Here is a 15,295-nt window from a genome sequence, read left to right as displayed (position 1 = left end):
TTCCGCCAAATATTGAGGTCCTAAACTGTTTAAAGCTTTATATGTCATAATTAATAATTTGAAATAAATGAGGAAACAAACAGGTAGCCAATGCAAGGCCACCAGAGTGGGGGAGATATGTTGGTGTTTTCTCACCCCAGTAAGAAGTCGGGCCACCACATTCTGCACCATTTGAAGCTTCTGCATCAATCTCAAAGGTAGCCCCACGTAGAGCGCATTACATTAGTCTAATCTTGAGACTACAAGCGCATGGACCAGAGTGGTGAGGGCCCCAATATCAGGATAGAGACACAGTTGGGCAGTCCACCAAAGATGGAAGTAGGCAGTGTGGACCACTGACACTACCTGGGTTTCCATGGTAAGCACCAGATCAAGATGTACCTCCAAGCTGCGAACCTCAGTCTTTGTGGTGAGAGTCACCCCCCCAAAAGTGAGGGAATTTCCCAAACCACTAATGTCTGGGCCACCCCCTTCAGGACCTCCATCTTGTCCAGATTCAGCCTCAGACCATTTGCCTGCATCCATCCCAGTACGGCATCCAGACAGTGCTGAAGGGACAGAATGGCATCCATTGTTGTAGGGAAAAAGATGTAGAGCTGGGTGTCATCAGCATACTGATGACACAAAGCCCCACACCCCCTCATAGCCTGACCCAGCGGCCTCATGTAGATATTAAACAGCATTGGGGAGATAATCAAGCCCTGCGGAACCCCACAGTGGAGGCTCCACGGGGCCGAAACACTCTCCCCAAGCTGTACTCTCTGAGGACAATCCTCCAAGAAGGCTCGGAGCCAGGCAAGCACCAGACCACCAATTCCCAGCTTGGAGAGCTTCCCCGGGAGGATACCCTGGTGGACGGTATCGAAGGTGGCTGAGATATCGAGGAGGACCAACAAAGACATTTTGCCCCTCTCAGCCTCCCTCAGCATGTCATCAAACAGGGCGACCAATGCCATTTCCGTACTGTGGCATGGCCTGAAGCCAGACTGAAATGGATTCAGGGCATTGGTTTCATCCAGAAGGGCCTGAAGCTGGTCAGCCACCACCCTCTCTACTATTTTACTAAGGAAAGAAACATTGGCAACAGGCCTATAATTGCCAATATCATCCACTGCCAAATTTGGTTTCTTCCTAATGGGCTTAATGAGTGTCTCCTCCTGGAGAGACCCATTAATTATTGCAGTGGCCCATTCAGTTGTTATAGGCCTGGCTGCTTTGATTAGCCAGGCCGGGCAAGGGTCAAGTGAGGAGGAGGTGACATGACAGCAGTTAAGCACTTTGTCCACCATATCTGGCATCACAGGCTGAAAGAGATCAAGTCTCATCAGGCAAGGTGGAGCGCTGGACATCTCTATTCGATCTACTGTGTTCAAAAAAGGAGAGAGCTCCCGGCAGATGGCCTCCACTTTAGATTTTTTAAATGCTGCAAACTGGTCAGTGAGATACTAATAGGAGGCCTATCACTTAGACCAATTCCGGATAGATCGCAGACTATACAGAAGAGCTCCACCTGCTGATTTGAAGTTTCGCTTATCCGGACAGTGAAGTGAGCTCGACTAGCAGCCCTCACCTTAATAAGGTAATGGTTAGTCGCGATCCTGACAGCTTTCTGATTATATTCCGTCGGGTTCCATCTCCAATTGCACTCTAGCCTTCTCCTGTTCTGCTTCATAGATCTTAGCTGCTGGTTAAACCAGGGTGCTGGATGACGTCTGCAACGGAGAGGGTGTTTAGGACCGATTGTGTCAACAGTCCTGGTAGCGGTGGCAAGCCAGCCATCAACCAGAGCCTAGACAGGAGTGCCAGTCAGGTTATCTGGAATCCCTCTCATGGAATTCTGGAATCCTATAGGATCCAGTAGACATCCAGGGTGGACCTGCAGGGGAGAGCCACTGAGAGGTTACATTTAATTAGGCAATGATCCAGCCTTGGCAAGGGGACCAACACAAGGTCAGTTACCATCAGACCACACTCTCTCCGCTCGAGGGAGAACATTAGGTCTAAGGTGTGGCTGCCCATGTGGGTGGGGCCATTGACATGTTGGGACATGTCCAAGGAAGCCATGGTTTCCAAGAGCTCAAGAGCCGGATCGGAAACCTCCACCTCCACATGGATGTTGAAATCACCCAAGACCAGTAGCCTCGGGGATTCCAACAGTGCTGCGGAGATGAAATCTGCCAGCTCCGGTAAGAAAATGGCTGGGTCACGGGGAGCGCAGTAACCTAGCAAGATCCCAATACCATCCCTGGTCCCCAATCGACAGGTGAAGGGCCTCAAGACCTGGTGTCAGTTTGCTTCACCCATATCTAGTTGTCTTGTATGCCCCCAGAGAGATCTTGTGGGGCCACTGTGAGATACAGGAAGCTGGACTAGATGGGCCTGATCTAGCAGGGCTTTTATGTTCTTAATCACATTATGTCCCTTATTCTCTTCAGGTATCTATCTTTTGAACATATTTTCGTTCATATATATTCTGGCCCAAATACAAATACAGTATGATATGCCAGAACTGATATAGAAAATATGTTAGGTCTGTAAAGAAATAAGTAGTATATTTCTAAAATGATCCACGTGCAAAGCCAGCATAAACTAATTTGAGTGAAGCAAACTAACCAAGTCCAAGTGGAAAACCTTCCAAAATATCTGGTTGTTGTTTGAACTAAACAGTAATGAATAGTGCCCAGTCAGTTTTTTTCTTCAAAGTCAAGCTTTCTTTTATTAATCATGCAGGGATTCTCAAGGGGACTGTAGGAGCTAGATGCCCAATAGTTATTGATTCTCCATTGGAAGTGTTATCCTACATACTCAGCTTATCTGTTTATAAACAGATTTTCCAATATGACCTCAGGGCATTGTTTTGTGGCTAAATTGGCAATTTCTGGCACAAGGAAAACTTAAGGAAATTTGAGTAAGGTCTTATTAACTCTTATGTACCCAAAGAGGAACATTAAATATTGCAGACCAATTATAATTTAAAATAGCAAAGAATTGAACTATTGTGCTGTGGCTGTTTCTTTGACATTGAGGACAAATATCATTCATTTATTTAGGGATTCTCAGTCTGGTAAAGCGAGCAGGAAAAATAGAGTGATGGACTAGGACCCTGGACAGCAGGGTTTGATTCACCACTTGGTCACGGAAACCCACTGGGGAAGTGGAACTAGTAAAACCACTCCTTAAATGTCTCACTTACCCTGAAAGCCCTATTAGGGTTCCTGTAAGTCAGTTCTGTCTTGAGGGCATAAAACGCACAAACACATTTACATTTTTTATTTATGTTTAGACTGCCCAGTAACAGAATTTCTCCTTTAAGAGATGTGCCATAAGTTCCAAACTGCTAGCTGAGGAAGAGCTTGAAACCAACTTGCATACTGCACTGTCTCCATCTAAGAAGTGAACCTGGCCTTAACATCATCAACTATGTGAATTTGGAGTATTAATCACAGCATATAAGTTTGGAGCTACACGCAACAGCTTGATGCACAACTTTGAAGATGATTTGTCGTTGAAAGCTTGCTGTTTGTTTTTGTTTTTTTTTGTTTTGCTTTCTTTTATATTACTAATGGCCAGTTAAAGGTATCACCTCTTCCTGCATTTGTACTGAATTTCTTTGGGTGTTGTATGAGTAGAACACCAAATATCTGCAAGAATATGTGAAGATGTTATTGTGCAGCAAAGCAAATCAACATTCTACAATAGCTATTCTAAAACAGGAGCAGACCAAACAAAAATTTTACCTCTGAAACTAGATCATCACCTAACTTGGCACAGAAATACTGATCCTCCAAAAAAGATCTTTCAATGTGGAAAAACAATCACTTTTTTATAGGAATGAGCATGCGTGGAACAGGTGTACCAGCAAGAGAGTCCAAAGTAGATACATTGTTGTAGCTTCATGGGCCAAGAAGAGAGACATTTGGAGGGCACAGAAACAGTCAGAAGACAAGTTTTCTTCAAAGAGTAAAAAAACAAAAACAAATGGAGTGACAGTCCTCCAGAAATGGACAATTTGCCAAGTATCTCCAGGGAATGACCATACAATTTTGTAAGACATACTCAGAGTATTTATGCATTACAAAAGCACAGAGCAGTTGTGTGTTTGTGCTAACCCTGAGTACTTTCAGTAAAGATTCTCTCAGGATTCAAAGGGAAATCAGCTCCAGATCTGGGGCAATCTTAACTTGTGACCCAGTCAGTCAGGGTCCAATTAGCTGACTCCCAGGAGAACTTTCTAACTCCTTCCTGACCGTAAACAAGCATGCATGATGGGAAAGGGATTCTGTGTTTTGTTGTAAAAATATTTTTAAAAATATTTTAAAAATAGTAAAGTACCAATATTCAGAAGCTCACTCATTTAAGCTCTGAAATTACTGGTTTTTTTGCTTTGTGGTTGGGGATGATATTATTCATTGTTACCAAATTACTCAATAACCTGTCATAGTTTTAACTATTCCACCTGTCTTGTCTCTGTACAATTGTCTGGTAATTAAGAAAAAAACTCCAAAAATACTATGTTCTATCGAGTCATTTATGATGTGTGGTGACTATGGGCTCCAAAATGTCATTTCCTTAACAGCTCTGCTCAGATCTTGGAAACGAACAACATCTCATGTTAGGTTGACCTCTCATTGTACTGCCTCCCCTTCTTAACAATATTGTCTTTTCAGGTCTGTTCAGGTCTTGCAAACTAACAGCTGTGGCACCCTTTATTGAGACAATCTGTCTCATGTTAGGTTTTCCTCTCTTCCTACTTCCTCCCATGCTTTTCCCCAGCAATATTGTCCTTTCTAGTGAGTTCTGTATTTTCAATGTACGTGGATGGTTAGAACAGCCTCACTTTCCTCATTTTTGCTCTAGTGAGAGTTCTGGCTTGACCCATTTATTAGCTTTTCCCGTAGTCTGTCATATCTGTAAGGCTCTCCAACAACATATTTTGAATGAGTTGATTTTTGTTCCTGTCTTTCTTTCACATAGTATATGATTTTTACCTTGGCTTCCAGTAACAGTCTTTACCAACTTCCAGCTCTCCCACTTTTTATTTCAAAAGGCAAGAGGAAATCTAATGGTTATTGTGGGTTTTTCGGGCTCTTTGGCCGTGTTCTGAAGGTTGTTCTTCCTAACGTTTCGTCAGTCTCTGTGGCCGGCATCTTCAGAGGACAGCACGGTCACAGAGTGCTGTCCTCTGAAGATGCCAACCACAGAGACTGGTGAAACGTTAGGAAGAAAAACCTTCAGAACACAGCCAAAGAGCCCGAAAAACCCACAACAACCATTAGATCCCAGCCATGAAAGCCTTCGTGAATATACAAGAGGAAATCATTTGAAAACCATTAACACAACATGTATGTAGAGCGTTTGTAGAGCCAATATAGCTGTTCTTCCTCAGCTTGCCTACCCCAAGGAAAGGGTTTGGATATTGGAACCTAGCTTTCTGTTCTGCATTCTGTGGAGTGGGCATGGCAACATTAGCTTGAAAAGTTACAGGACGTTTATGTTTTTCCTATGTATGTTTTGTACCTACCCACACCTTTGCTTCAACATTTCCAAAACAGTCCTTCAAAATATTTTGACACAGCGGCAGCCACATTCTAAATGCTTCTTTCCTCTCTCAGCAACCATAGTACAAATCATATGCTCATCTTCTGGTATCCTCCAGCAATGAGTAATTCTACATGAGCGGTGTTTCTGTTGGAATTTATGTGTAGTGTATGTATGTTTAAACTTCCATTTTAAAAACCCAGAAAATTCATTCTTAATAAAACCCCTGATTTTTGAACATGAAATAGTGTGCTTCTGTATCCATGATTCAGAAGGCCAGGAAACAGCCCAATGTTGCTGCACAATACCATGCCCGTGTTGCCAGCAGGGAAAAGAATGCCAAGCTTTGCATAGCAAAGGTCTGCTTGAATGTTGACGGCAATAATGGCAAGAGTCAAAATGGTCTGCAGGATAGCTTCTTGTGCTCACTACTGTTCACAAAGTGACACCAAGCAAGGGAAAATCCCAGAAGCTGACTCCTTTTGTCATCAATTAACCACTTCTTACCCAAATACAGGGCTGTTTTTCAACAGGTGTGAAAGGCACAAATCACATATTCATTAACCAGAGGTTTTTTTGAAGAATTGAATTGTGATGTAGGTGCCCAGTGAAACTACCCTGTTTCCCTGAAAATAAGAGCTAACCTGAAAATAAGCCCTAGTATGATTTTTCAGGATGCTCATAATATAAGCCCTACCCCAAAAAATAAGTCTTAGTTAAGTGAAAGCCTGCCCTCCACCATTGTACAGCAACCAGAAGATGACATGACTGTATTTGAATAAACGTAGATTGTTGTAAATGAAAAAAATAAATAAAACATTCCCTGAAAATAAGCCCTACTGCTTTTTTTGGAGCAAAAATTAATATAAGACCCTGTCTTATTTTCGGGAAAACATGATACTATCTCTTGTCGTCACCCTTTGCACCTTATTTCACAAGGCACGTGAAGGGGAACAGGCTGGAGGATAGCATCAGGGTCCAGATGTATTCATATGTAATGAGATACTTCTGCACATTACCTTACCAAGCTGTGTAGTACTAAAGCCAGTGTCTTGAATTCACCCAGAAACAGACCGGCAGTCAGAACACAGGCCAAATGTTGTAACGGACAGTCCTAGTTAATCATCTAATTCATCTTGGACCAAGTAAAGTTTCCTTGCCAGTTTCAAAGGTAGCAAAGCTGATATAGCAGTAATCCAAACCAAAAGAGCAACTTTTGCATGGCTTCATAGTTTTTGAAGAATTTTAATTGGTATATTAGCTGAAGTTGATAAAAGGTTTCCAAAGTACCAAAGCCAGACGACTTTTAGTGACAATGATCTGCTCAACAGCCCCCCAAACTATAAATCTGGTTCATTGAGGCAGAATTGAGTAACCCATGGTCTTCTAGATTTGCCATTCTGAATCTTTTTGGCCATGGCCCTTTTTGGAGCTCTTCTCAGGTTCCAGGGCCCCCTGGCAAACAGGGATACAACACAAACAGATGCATAAAAAAATCCGCTTCTCATATTTTTCAGTCTGCACTCCCCTTTCAGATCCTCTTCAAATGTGCCAGGGCCCCTCCAGAGGGCCATATCGCCCCTCCGCTGAGAATGGCTATTCTGTATGTTGTTGAACCACAATTTGCATAGTGATACTGGGAGTGACACACCAACATGTAGAAGCCACAGGTTGCCTCTGAGATTTGAGTGCAGAATGAACACCACTGTTAGCTTGAAAGGCAGACAATCCAATTTGAACAAAAAAAATCCTTATTTGTTAATTTGAGCTTTGTTGAGCTCAGCTGCAGAACCATTGTCTGCCCAAGTATGACCTTCTAGAATTATGTATTTGGGTAGGAGCTCTACTGCCACCTTGAAAAACAGATGGATATCATGCTTGTTGGTTTCAAAAACCACTGAGAGCTCCATGAAAATTAACAGAATTCTATTCCCCCTGTTTTCCTCTCAACATAGTAGGTTTTGTTTTGTTTCTGCAAACCAGGCCTGAAGTTAGTTAAAGCAGATGTAAAAATCCAGTTTCTTCTTATGGTAGCTAAAATTGACCAGCAACCACTTTCTCAAGCACTTTGCCCAGGAAAGTGATGCTAGCAGCTGACCCACAGTTACTTCTATTATCTGGGTCATGCAGCCTGATCAGTCCCTCTTTTGAAGGACCTTTGGGAAATCACAGCTTCCTGAATCTAGTCAGCCTTTTTTAGCATTTTTCCCCACTTGAAAGTTTTAAGGAACTGTAGTAGAAAGAAAACATAAATAATACTTTTTTAAAAGAAGTGGGGGGAAAACTTACCTATGTTTAGTATAAATGGAATGGAAATAGTAAATGTGTATCCCTAGAATAACCTTTGCACCTCCTTTTTTAGTTTGTCAATTTCCTTTGAAGTAATGTAAATAGTAAAACTGAAGGTGTATATTGTATGGCAGGAAGTTGGATACATTGAAAGATTTTCTTTTCGGTGAATAATTGGCCTAACTGACCAACCTAAATGAGGTCAGAAAGAACTGGACCACATTATATGACATCCATAATTACTAGATATGTTTTAGTGTTGTTTCTGATGTAGTGCAACTTTTGCTGTTATTTTCTCTCTATGCATATCTTTTCAAGGTAGCTTATACTTGTATTTAAAAAAATAGAATAAAGTTATTATTTATATAGATGTTGCTGTAGTTGCTGCCTGGTTAACTGTTGTCCAAAGTGGACCGCTGAAATCTATTTTAAAATGAGACAAGTTTCTTATCTGTATTTTATAAGAAAGCAAGTAAGTTTAACCATAAATTTATGGTTACAATGTTGGACATTAACTATTTTGTGTCACAGTAACTTTTACTGGCTGATTGGGACCAGACAAAGATGGCAAATTCCTGGCACGTGAAATAAAATCTTGATTTTCATTTAATTGTAGGGCATGCATGAACTCTTAGCACCTATTGTCTTTATTCTGCATTGTGATCATCAAGCTTTTCTACATGCAAGTGAAGCTGCCCAACCAAGGTAGGTATCACTTATTTGTTATCCTAAGATAAATTAATGTGTTCCTTGATTAGCTAGGCTAAACTAACTTGCAATTAAAGTAGTTCAATTTGAATCAGTGGAACTTATAGAGGGATTGACTCACCAAATCCTCATTGATTCATTGGGCCTACTTTAATATACTAAGGGGCAGAATTTTGGTGATTATGTGTGCCATTTGATTGCACATTATATAACTGTAATCTTATTTCAAAAGGTGCCAGTTAATATTATTGAATAGTCACCTTAAGAATTTATTCCCAATTTCACAGAAAAGATAGTTAAATAAATATTCCAGTAAAAAAAAGCAAAGTGTGCTGCTTATGTACCACCCCATAGCGCTTAAAACACTGTCTGGATGGTTTACAAGTTAATTATGTAGGCTACACATTGCTCCCCCCCCTGCCCCCAGCAAGCTGGGTACTCATTTTACCAACCTCAGAAGGATGGAAGGCTTAAGCCAGCTACCTGGAATTGAACCCTGGGTCATGAGCACAGTTTTGGCTGCAGTACAGCAGTTTAACCACTGCAGCATGAGGCTCCTAGTTAAATGTTTAACTAGCAAGTTTGATTTAAAGGTTTTAATTACTCAGTCCCCAAATGAACCTTTTAGAATTAATCTTTTAAAAGTTACCATAATTTAAATAATGAATTTAGCATAACTCCATGCATTTTGTTGTGTTGTATTTTTACTGGTATTTAGTAGCATTAAAATCCTTTGCTTTTTATTTTACCTGTTACCACATGGCTTCTCTTACCAATATTCAGCATTGATAAAGGGTTCCGTTCATTATTAGAATGATTAATTTTTATCCACTTATTTTGAACCAGCCTGTATATTTGATTCACTCACTTGAAATGAAATCCTACTCTTTTAGATAGGCTGCCTTCATCCAGTATTGTTTGGGATTGCAGCACATATGGAGAACACTTGTACTGTTAAATGGATGGTTGTTACTATCTATTTTAACACCAGTGATTTCACTTTCGACTAGGGAGAATGAATACAGGCACATGTTCTCTGCCATTTATCGAATCAAAACAAAAATTGTTTCTGGCACCACCAATTATTTGTCCAATTTTGTGAAAAGAAAAAATTCTTACATGCAGCATAAGGTACAATTATTATTGCTACATGAAATGATTTATCAACTGGACATATATACCTGTTAGAAATTACATAATAGCTAAGATCCAGACAATCTCTTATATGCATTGCTGAACCTCTGTATGTGAAAACTGAGGGTAATTTTTTTCTCTCTATTCCATCCTCTGTCACATGTGCCCATCAGTGTTTAAAGTTGTTTTTCAGTAAGCAAAAGGGCTGTAGGAGGATTAGAAATCTACAAGATACATGAGGCATTCCACACAATGTTGTTTGCAGAAGGTATGCAGGAAGAAAGTGTCAGGTTTCTCAAAGTAACCAATCCTCCCCCTTGTCCCTTATACCCGAGAAGAAAATGGATAAGAAGTGTTGTCACTGATTAATTACTGCTAAAATGTGATAAAAATAGATTCTATTAAAATAAATCACTGTTTTCATATTGTGTATTTGACCACTAACCGTATTTTTTGTTTTCAACAAACAGTGATAGATTGTGGAGTGATCAATTATTCTAGATCAAGCTTATTCAAATAATACATTGTGGCATTCAGTAATTTGTTATTTAGAATAATTAGATAGTTACTTCATTGTAGTGCAGACAAGGCAGCTAATTTATTTTTGATCTTTGGAGAGAGTAAGAACTTCATTTGTCTTCAATGGATTTACTATTTTTAATTACAAAGGCTAGGTTTACTTACTTATAGTTCCTCTGTAAGTTAACTAAGACAGTTAAATATCAGAAAAAAACTTTTAATTGTTTGTGTGCTTTTTTCCCTCAACAGTGAAGAAATGAGAGTTCTTCTAAATCCTGAATACCTTGAACACGATGCATAGTATGGTTCTGCAATTTCTTTTTCTTGATACATTTATTTGTGCTAGAATCATAATCATAGCCATGCTTATCAAAACAATTCATTTCTCTACAGTGCAATGTTTACTCATCTTATGAAAACAGCAGAAAACTGGTTTTCAACCAGCGAGCATGATGGTCAAAAGGTAATTGCTGATAAAATGTATTAATAAAAATTACTGTTCAAACTTATTGACTATATATGATTTAAATAATAACAATAATAATTTCTACAATTTATTTATACAAATCCTGGAGGTTTCCTTTTTTAAAACTATCTGAACAAGTTGAATTGTGTGAACAGGATAACATCTCATAATAATGTAATTTTATAGTTCAGTACTTAGAGCTGGCTAATGCACCACAGCAGGACAGTAACTAAGTTATTCTGTAGCAAAAGAACAGAGGGGTGGTATAACAACATCAAGGTCAAGGGCAGGTGGAAAGAGTGGGTGACTGAAGCATCTTGGCTTGCAGTCCCCAAAACTGGAAAGTTGGCACCAGCAGACGCCCTTCAACAAAAGTTTAGTGATAAGTATTGAACTCCTGCGTGTTTACATCCAAATGGTTTTGAATTTGAAAATGTTATTAGTATGTTATCCACTGGTGAAAGTGTCAGACAAAGGTGTATTTTATCTCTGTTCAATATAAGCAGAACATATAGTATGAAAAGCTGAATTAGATTCAGATGGAAGGAGGAGTGAAAATTGGTGGAACATAGTTTCTAATATCTGGAAGTTGAGTCATGGCAACTGCACTTCTATCTTATTCGGTTGAAATATTTCACTACTCATCCAAGTAGCTTCTTCAGTCTGAGGAGAGTTGGTAGGAGATCCCTGATATATCTTCCATGTTGGTTTCACTTTCCCCTGGTTTAAATGGGCTTGTTAGATGGACAAAGGACAGTGAGTGAAAAATTCAACTTCTACAGTCCTTTTCCATCCATTGTCATGGGTCGGTATCATGGTTTTTCTGGTGGGTATGGTCCTGGTCTTTCTGGGGATGGATGAAAGGGCAGCATGGTAAGTGGAAGACAGATTGTATCCAAAGCCTCCACCCCTGTTGAATGAGGGATTTTCTATATGCACATGAATGGCCTCCCTGACTTCTCTCTCATCAGGTATCTTCTCAGTCCAAAATGAGTACATCTTGGTCATCAAATGAGTGTCCTTTGTCCTTCAAACGAACAGTGCTAATTGTGGTCCTGAGCCATTGCCCTTCCTGTGCTGAGCCATTCTCCTGTTTAGTGGCTGTTTGTTTTCTCAAATGTAGAGTTCCAAACATTCCTCTTTGCATTGGACCACATGTGCTATATTGTTCCTGTTGTATTTTGGTGTCCAGTTTTTTTGGATGGATGAGTCTCTGCCTTAGTGTGTTAGTGGGTTTAACTTATTTGATAAACAACATTATTTCAACAAGTATTCCCCTTGAAGAAAATGTAATAGGTACACTTTAGTAATCAAGCAGTGAAACCTTTAGCAAACATTGGTGGTGGCATTTCATCTAATGCTTTATTTAATTTTACATGGCACATTTTTTGTTGATTTGTTCCTCAGGAAAAAGATGCAATGATGACCCCTATGCCATTTGCAAGACCGCAAGATCTAGGCCCATCAATTGCTATTGTAGCCAAAGTTAACCAGATTCAAGATCAGTTGCTAAAGAAACATGATATTGAACTCTACATGCATCTGAATAGACTAGAGATTGCACCACAGATTTATGGACTGTAAGTGTTTTGATTTATTTTACTTTTCAAGAGTGGAAACTTAAGAGGCTATAAACAAAAAGTTGCAATAAAAATTCAATCAATGTGTGTGTGTGTGTGTGTGTGTGTGTGTGTGTGTGTGTGTGTGTGTGTGTATTCATACCTCTTTGCGAGGAGAAATGCTTCAGTCACACTTCAAATACATGGAAGGCAGAAATGGGTTTCCTTGTGTTCTCCTTTTTTCTGCTTCTTTATGGGAACCAGCCACTTTTCTATTCTGGCAAACAGCATGTAATTCTGCATACTGTTATGGTGCCGTACCCTATTAAGGGACTGTAAACATGATAGTTGTTCAAAAAGATCCTGATACAGGAAAGAAGAACCTTTTTTTGGCTTGAGAGCTGAATTCTTCAAGGATAGTCTGTTTAGGATTGTATGCCACCATTGGGTGAGGCCAGAGGTAACACAGAGCAGGACATCTATCTCCCCATCCCCTCTCTTCTTCTGCCACTCTTATCTATTTAATATTTATTTTCCTTATTTTCCCCTCCTGCTGGAAACTCACCCCACCTGAATAAAATAAGTACAAGTGCTGCCCACTGCCTTAACAGTTTCACGTGGCATTAACAGATGGTTTTGAACAAAGTGATATGACTACTGCACAGACATTGTCTTAGGACAGAGAAAGCGAGTCATCTTGAGTCTAGGAATCATTTTGGGATGTCCTTCTTTTGTTCTTTCTTAGAAAAAAAAAAGGTTCATAGTATATAGGGAAGAAATTCTAGTATCAGCCAGCTGTGTTCTTTTGAAGCATGCAAATTCACCTTGCTCATTGCTTATCCTCCGGCAAAGGAGTACAGATGGCCACATTAACTAATAGATGGTGTTCATATTCAAAATTTTGCAAATAAAGCACCCTAACAAATATAAATGAACATAGATTGTGTTCCTTATGTGTGGTTAATGGCTACTAATGTTTATCTTGTTTACTATAAAATAATGTATTTTTCTCACAAATATCAGAGTTTTATAGTGTTATAGTGTTATTCAAAAGCAAAATGCTGTATTATAAATACTATGAAGTGTGTGCACCAGCTTCTCTCTGTAGAAATCAGTCTCACAGGAATGTTGCAGAAAGAAGGGACGTGGCAGGTCTATTGCAAACCCAGCCCTAGCAAGTGACATGTACAATATTGTAACCTGTTGAGACTTTCAAAAGAATATGTAAGGAAGGTAACTTTAAAAATAATATATTTATATTGCAATGGATTTTGTCTGTGACAAAGCAAAATCACTGCAGTTGGCAATGTATAACTACTACACTAGTCCTAACAAATTGATATAGCATGATCCTAAGACGCCAACATGGCCAGTGGCCAGCTGACATTAGGCCTGCCGAAGCTGTGCTGAATCCAAACCCCTCCCAACCTAGGGAGGCTGGAGATTGCTTAGGACTATGGTGACCTTGGCCAGACTTTGTGCAGCCATAGTAACCTTGTCATTGAACTGGAGGTAATTTGGATCAGGCATAAGTGGTTCCCCACCCCCACACACACACACCTTGATGTTTTGTTTTATTTTTATGTTTTGCTCTTTTGTTGGCAGATCCTACCACAAGTGGGTTCTGCTATCGCAAGGTGTTTTTTTTTCTGGCATAAAAGGACTTTCACCAGCAGTAGAGGCGTCTGCCTATTCCTTACCCACTACAGTTGAATCATTGAAATTGGTATGGTAAAATAAATCAGCAACAGATGGGATAAGTTTAAATCTAATGACCAACAACTGTTTCAGAATGACTGAAATCTTATTGTTTAGCGTAGTTAGTCACAGTAGAGTATGACTATTGAATCAGGGGTTTGGTGAGTCAGTTTCTCTCCTTCTCTCCTTCTCTCCTTTACTTTCCTCCCTCACTCCCTAGTTTGTAGCAAAACATAGTTTACCCATAGCAAAGCTTACACCTGCAAGCTTTGTCCTTGCCTTTAAACAATTAGTGTTACCAGGGTTTGATTGCCCTTTTAACAATCATCCCTATCCTATACCTCATTGATCATAAAGAGACAGGTACAAATGTTCCCTTCTCTCCTGGAAGAATCCACGTGAAGTGAGAGTATGGGAAAGAAGCATAGAAATGTAATAGACATTTGGGTTGATGCAGATATCTAACATTGGACTATAGGATGATCATCAGTGAGCAATATTTATGGACCTTTAATAGCCAATGAATAGCTTAGATGGAGAGAAATTTTAAAAATTAAGACAATGATAAAGTGGAAGCTCATAAGGTCCCAGTGAGTTATATTTGTACATTAGTGCAGAGTTTGTGGGAATCTTCCAGTAGACCAGCCACTGCAGTAGAAAGTCATTTGGATTCTTAATCTGTGGGATAATTTATCAGTAAAACTGCTGGAAGTATTAGAAATAAATCAATGATATATACATTCTTGTTCAGTTGACAATGAGAAAAATGACATGTCCCTCTTATGTGTTTAATCTGGACTAGATGCTAGTATCTGAGATGAGAAACAAATATAAGATGTCAGCACATTGTAATTATTGTTGCCCCTAGCACTGTCAAACATCTTTTTTGGAGTATCAGTTGCTACTGTTGTGTAGGTTAAATGGCCTCTTTAGTATTGTTAGTGTAAAAGGATTCTGCTGTTCCATTCCATTTGAACATGTTTTCTTGAAAAGTTAAAAGAGATAAAAGGTACAGTGAAAAGTTTCTTATTTGAGCATTTAATGGCAATGTAAGAGAAATTGTGCAATCACAAGGTAAGATGTGGAATAAGAAGAACAGTCACTTGTTAGAGTAAGAAAGGAGACCAATGCAGTGATCTAACCTTTTCTTAAAAGAACATGCAACATCTAAGCTGTTAATCGTTACCATCCACCACCAGAGGCATCTCTTAGCTGATGTGAAATACTTTCCAATATTAACACTCCAATATGCATGTAAGATACAAAATTGTCGTTATCTTCTTTGTAAAAGAATCTGAGGAGTAGAGTGGACGTGTTACTTGGTTGCAAAGAAAACATCTTTCTGCACCCTAGAACCTTTTTTTTCTTGGTATATGTTCTTATG

At 39.5% G+C, this 15,295-nt stretch overlaps 1 protein-coding gene across 3 annotated transcripts in view; it reads left to right on the top strand.

Annotated features, from left to right (window-relative positions):
• TBC1D5 (TBC1 domain family member 5) overlaps positions 1 to 15,295 on the top strand; it is a 370,039-nt gene that overhangs the window by 234,589 nt on the left and 120,155 nt on the right. For all 3 annotated transcript variants that reach the window (XM_020807289.3, XM_020807270.3, XM_078377254.1), the window contains 4 exons: positions 8,444 to 8,532; positions 10,438 to 10,488; positions 10,582 to 10,651; positions 12,062 to 12,234. In XM_020807289.3, the coding sequence (XP_020662948.3) occupies positions 8,444 to 8,532; positions 10,438 to 10,488; positions 10,582 to 10,651; positions 12,062 to 12,234 (383 nt within the window). The remainder of the gene's footprint in view (positions 1 to 8,443; positions 8,533 to 10,437; positions 10,489 to 10,581; positions 10,652 to 12,061; positions 12,235 to 15,295) is intronic.

This window comes from Pogona vitticeps, chromosome 6 (genome assembly GCF_051106095.1).
Source record: "Pogona vitticeps strain Pit_001003342236 chromosome 6, PviZW2.1, whole genome shotgun sequence".
Taxonomy (NCBI): Eukaryota; Metazoa; Chordata; class Lepidosauria; order Squamata; family Agamidae; genus Pogona; species Pogona vitticeps.
The sequence above is the reverse complement of the archived record's forward strand: the minus strand, read 5'-3'. Positions and strand labels throughout refer to the sequence as shown.